Genomic DNA, 5,924 nt, shown 5'->3' with positions numbered 1-5,924 from the left:
TATGAAAGAATGCTTGGTTTGAAATTCCCTGCATGCGCGGTCTTTGTAAGCGAATTACTAACTGCCACGTCTGCTTCTGTATAGCGCTTGCTTGCTAGCTTCTATAAAACCCCCAGTAGTCTGTAAGCCAGGCGCGACTTCCATTTTCGGCGGCTCTGCGTAGCCGCGAGACTACGGTCTCATTTGGGAAGTTCGCCCCTGCGCAGGTAAAACTTGGCCAATAAATTTGACATCAAACTGATCTCAGTGTTCGAAGATTTCTTTCACTCGCAACTTGAATACAACATTTTTGGAGGCCCCAGCGAGATCGAAGGAGAGTCCTTCGGAGGCTGAGAAAGTAAAACCCGGGTAAGCTTGCCGCGGACTTTGGTTTGGGAGTCTAGACTCATTAGAGCCGCGAGGTGGTAGGCGAGGCGTCGCGGTAGTCCACCCGCGGGGTTCTCAAGGAGAGGACGCTCTCGAGGACCGGAGCTTTTGCTCCCAGCGACTAGGTCGCATTTGGTAAATTGATTTCGGTTCTGCGCGCGACTAAACGCGCCAGCGAAGTCTGTGTGTGGAGAGACTGAGGTGTGCGCGGCCTGATTGTGCGTGAGTGGAAAGAGTGAATTGTTAGTTAAGAGTGAGAGACCCTTGTTGTGTTCAGATTCTTTTGGTCTTGCCTTCGTTGCGTGGTTTGTCTTTGTAATTACTGCTTTAATCTTACAAGCCCCAAACCAGCTCTAGATGGGACAAGGAGGCTCCACCGCGAGTACGGCCCTGGAGTGTTTGCTAAACAACTTTTCTGACTTTCAGAATCGCGCTCGGGACTACGGAGGTCCTCCACCCGACCCAGAGACCCTGCGAACCTTCAGTGAACTTGAGTGGCCGACCTTCGACGTGGGGGTGGCCCCACGGAGGGGACTTTTGAGTTGCCCCTCCTGTTCGCGGTTCGGCGGGTGGTGTATGCGACCCCCCACCCAGATCAGATGGTCTACATAGATGTGTGGGTAGACATAGCCACTGATCGTCCGGGGTATATCCGCCGGTGCCAATCTAATGGGCGGGGAAAGAAAAGGGCTCTCTGTGTGGCAATGGCACCCAGGCAGACTCTTCACTCCCCAGATCGGGAAGGGGTGCCGGCCTCAGCAGAGACAGGGGAACGGGGGAGGGAGGAAGTTATATCCTGTTCTGCCCGAAGTACCAGAAGACCCGCTGTTAGCTCCCTCCGCTCCTCCCCCGTATCGCCAGCCCCTGCCAGACTCCTCGGGCGGAGGGAGAGAGGGAATACAGAGTCCACCTCATACCCGCGGTGGCGCACAGTATGGGGGCACAGGTTTGGCGCCAAAATCGGATAGCGCCGCCATTTTAGGTTCAGCATCACACCCAGGTGGCGCCGCCATTTTGCCACTTAGAGAGGTGCCACCAGCTCCGGACGCCCCGTTACATGCACCACCGCGGCTGGGTTATGTCCCCTTCTCTACTAGTGATTTATACAATTGGAAGCTGCAGAATCCCCCGTTTTCTGAGAAGCCGCAGGGATTAATTTCCCTGCTAGAGACCATATTTAGAACCCACCAGCCAACGTGGGATGATTGTCAGCAAATACTGCAAACCCTATTCACCTCAGAGGAAAGAGACAGAATAATGAGGGAAGCTGTCAAAGCAGTTATGGGAGAGGAAGGAGAAACCGCAGTAGGGAGGAGGGAGGTGCAGGATATACTGCCTGAGCAACACATTGGGATCCCAACACGAGTGGGGGAAGGGATGCGCTCCTCCAATACCGCCGGGCTCTGTTAAGGGGGATTGAAGGCAGCAGCCAAGAAACCAACAAATTTTAGTAAGGTTAGTGAGGTAATTCAAGGGAGAGAAGAATCCCGGCTGGTTTTCTAGAATGATAGAAGCCTACCGGGTGTACACCCCATTAGACCCACAGGCCCCTGAGAACAGGCGGCTTCTGAACATTGCCTTTGTGACCCAGGCAGCTCCTGATATTAGAAAGAAATTACAAAAGATTGAAGGATTTGAAGGAGAGAATATTAGCAAGCTCGTAGAAATTGCTCAGAAAGTGTACGTGAACAGAGACGGCCCAGAGTAGACAAGGACCAATGTGCGTTCTGCAAAGAAAAAGGGCACTGGAAGAAAAATTGTCCTAAGCTGAGGGCAAAGGAGGCCAGCCCTGCAGTGCTGCTTCAAACCTTAGACTGACGGGGCCGGGGCTCCATACTCGTCGGCTCCCAGGAGCCCATGGTCACCTTAAATGTCGAAGGGAAGCCAGTAAACTTCCTGGTCGACACGGGAGCCACCTTTTCTGTCTTGAAACAACCACAAGGGGCAAATTCAGAAGGCAACCACAAAAAATTATAGGGGCAACGGGTAAGGGTGAGGCATACCCCTGGACGGCGGCCAGAATCACCGATCTGGGGCAAGGGACCATCACTCACTCCTTCCTAGTCATTCCAGAATGTCCGTTCCCGTTGCTCGGGAGGGATTTGCTGCAGAAGCTCCACGCCACTATAAGCTTCGAGCCAGAAGGAACATCGGAGGAGACCCGCATGAAGGTGACGGTTCCCCTATCCGAAGAATATCTGCTGGCGGTGCTTCCGGATGGCGTGAGGAAGAGGGAATGAGGCCCTCGAGAAACTGCGGACGCAGGTACCAGGGGTATGGGCAGAGACAAACCCGCCCGGGTTGGCTGCTCACCAACCGCCGGTACTGGTTCAGCTGACCAGTGCGGCCCAGCCGGTCCGAATTAGACAGTATCCCGTCCCAGCAAAGGCCAGACAGGGGATTGCGGGGCACCTGCGACGGCTACTAGAAGCAGGTATATTGAGAAAGTGCCAGTCGGCATGGAACACCCCCCTTCTCCCTGTCCAAAAGCCTGGGACCCAAGACTACCGACCGGTCCAGGACCTACGGGAAGTAAACACCCGGGTTGAAACAATACACCCCACTGTGCCAAACCCATATACCCTCCTGAGCTCGTTGCCCCCAACACATACCCACTATTCTGTTTTGGACTTGAAAGATGCCTTCTTCTGCATACCCTTAGCCCCCCAGAGTCAGGAAATATTTGCTTTCGAATGGAATGACCCCGACAATGGACTAATAGGACAGTTTACCTGGACCCAGTTGCCCCAAGGGTTCAAGAATTCACCAACCATTTTCAATGAGGCCCTGGGTAAAGATCTCCAAGAGTTTCGGAGGACCCACCCGGCGATAGTCCTCCTCCAGTACGTGGATCGACATCCTGGTGGCGGCTCAGACACAAGAGGAGTGTGAGACCGCCACACTGGACCTGCTCCAGGACCTCAAGAGGATGGGCTACCGGGTGTCAGCCAAGAAGGCCCAAATTGCAACCCAAACCGTGAGTTACCTGGGATATGACTTGAGAAAGGGACTGAGGGCCTTGTCAGACCAACGGATCCAGACGGTCCTGCAGATCCCGGAACCAACCACCAAAAGGCAAGTACGAGAATTCCTGGGGGCTGTAGGCTATTGCAGGTTGTGGATATTGGGTTTTGCAAACATAGCAAGACCCCTGCATGACCTAACCAGAGGTAGGGAGGACTCCTTTACATGGACAGAGGAAGGAAGACAAGCCTTCCTGGCCTTGAAGGAGGCCTTAGTATCAGCTCCAGCCCTAGCCCTGCCTGATCTAACCAAGCCCTTCCAACTATATGTCGCTGAGAAGGAGGGTACAGCCCTAGGTGTACTGAGTCAGACTCTAGGCCCATGGAAAAGGCCTGTAGCCTACTTGTCAAAGAAACTGGATCCTGTGGCGTCAGGATGGCCGGCCTGCTTAAGGGCTATTGCAGCCACGCCCCTACTAGTTAAGGAAGCAGGCAAGTTGACCCTGGGGCAGGACATCCAGGTCATAGGAGAGCATTACACCGAACAGGTCCTACGGTCCCCTCCAGACCGGTGGCTGTCTAATGCGCGGCTGACACAGTATCAGGCACAGCTGCTGAACCCTCCGGCGGTACAATTCCTCAAGACTACTGCCCTGAATCCCGCCACCCTGCTGCCAGTACCAGACTCCACTGTGGTCCACAGTTGTAAGCAAGTCCTCGACACAATAACTGGCTCCCGCCCAGACTTCTACAGTTTGCAAGATCCTGGTGAGAGAGATTATACCCAGAGATGGGATACCTATAGCCATAGGATCTGATAATGGTCCAGCATTTATATCTAGAATCTCACAAGAACTAGCAGATAGATTAGGTATCAATTGGAAACTCCATTGTATTTATAGACCTCAGAGTTCAGGGCAAGTAGAAAGAATAAATAGAACGCTAAAAGAAACCTTGATAAAGTTAAGAGAAGAGACCGGCGAAAATTGGGTAGAGCTTATCCCTTTCGCCCTCTTTCGGGTAAGATGTACCCCCTATATTAAGGGTTGGGCACCTTTTGAAATATTATATGGACAGCCAGTGCCTTTGATCCCTAAGCTGACCACAGAAGAGATAGAAGTTACTAACTATAACTTCCTCAAGTCCTTACAGGCACTGCAAGAGATCCGGAGTGAAGTGTGTGCCTTCCAACAAGCCCAACGCCTGGAATCAGAAGGAAAACAGAAAGAGAAGTCCGAACAGCCGGAGCCTGGACAGTGGGTATGGATCCTTAATCATCGGAGGGGAAACCTGGAACCTCGCTGGACAGGACCATATCAGGTACTGTTGAGCACACTCTCCGCTGTACGAGTAGCGGAGAAACCCTACTGGATCCACCTGTCCCACATTAAGGCAGCCCGACCGCCTGAAGAAGAAGAACCACGAACATGGCGAGTCCGTCGGGACCCAGACAAACTTTTAAAACTCTCTTTATCACGTATTTGAGACTCCTGACTATTTATAGTGCCCTAAGCCATAGCCTGTTGGAGCAGGTATTTCCTTACTTTAACAGCACCCAGCCTAACATAACTGAGTCTTGCTGGCTTTGCCTCAGCCCTCGACCCCCGTTCTATGTAGGTTTAGGGGTCAATATCACCGGCGAACGGCCCAGAGCAGAACCCCTTCCCACGAGCGGCCCGGTAAGCAGCTTGCAACAGTGTGAGTTTGAAAGTACCCTTACATTAGCTGAGTTCCATGGGCAAGGCACTTGTTACTTGCTAGCGAACTATACCCTGGCCTCGAACTACAGCGATTATTGCCTCAACCAGGTGTATCTGCCGGCGGATCCTAGCAATTTAACTATCACAGTAGCTCCAGAAGGAGTATGGTTTGTCTGCACTCAAGGTATCTTTAAGTGCCTAATACCTATTAACCCTGAGCTTTGTGTTAGTGCTTACATCATTCCCCAAGTATACCTATATGGAGGAAACCCAGATTTTCTGATACAAGTCCCCTCCCGAGTCAAGCGAGTCCCATTGTTGATTCCCATCGTGGCCACCATCGGAGTCATAGGGTCAGCCGCGGTAGGGGGCCGGAGCATTAATTCATGGAGAAAATAGTCTTAGAACATTATCACAAACTTTCTCTAAAGACCTCTCCTTGCTCCAGGAACAAGTAGAATATTTGGAGCGTCAAGTAGACTCCCTGGCAGAAGTAGCACTCCAGAATCGAAGAGGGGCTAGACCTGATTTTCTTACAACAAGGAGGGGTATGTGCAGCTCTAGGAGAAGATTGTTGTTTCTATGCCAACCACTCAGGAATAATCAGAGAAAGCATAAAGGTGCTCACCAAGCGACTCAAAGACAGAGAGCAAGAAACTGAGTCATCCTCCTGGTATTCTTCCCTATATAGAACCTCACCCTGGCTAACCACGCTGATATCAGCCCTAGCTGGACCTCTAATTCTCCTCCTACTAGCCCTAACCCTAGGACCAATAATTCTAAATAAGCTTTTAGCCTTTATTCAGAGTAGGATTGAAACAGTGAAACTCATGGTCTTATCTCAGCCCTATACAATCCTCCCGCAAGAGGAACATGAGTCAAGGGTTTGACGAAT

At 51.8% G+C, this 5,924-nt stretch overlaps 1 protein-coding gene across 1 annotated transcript; it reads left to right on the top strand.

Moving 5' to 3' along the window:
* Positions 1 to 1,870: 1,870 nt before the first annotated feature.
* LOC123817909 lies at positions 1,871 to 5,386 on the top strand. The gene is given in 5 exon segments (XM_045837696.1): positions 1,871 to 2,046; positions 2,309 to 2,583; positions 2,621 to 3,219; positions 3,221 to 4,077; positions 4,079 to 5,386. Coding segments are annotated over 5 exon segments (2,643 nt in total). The 3' UTR covers positions 4,815 to 5,386.
* The last annotated feature ends 538 nt before the right edge of the window (positions 5,387 to 5,924 follow it).

This window comes from Phyllostomus hastatus, unplaced genomic scaffold (assembly GCF_019186645.2).
Source record: "Phyllostomus hastatus isolate PE091 unplaced genomic scaffold, TTU_PhHast_1.1 phas_contig_2345, whole genome shotgun sequence".
Classification (NCBI taxonomy): Eukaryota; Metazoa; Chordata; class Mammalia; order Chiroptera; family Phyllostomidae; genus Phyllostomus; species Phyllostomus hastatus.
The sequence above is the reverse complement of the archived record's forward strand: the minus strand, read 5'-3'. Positions and strand labels throughout refer to the sequence as shown.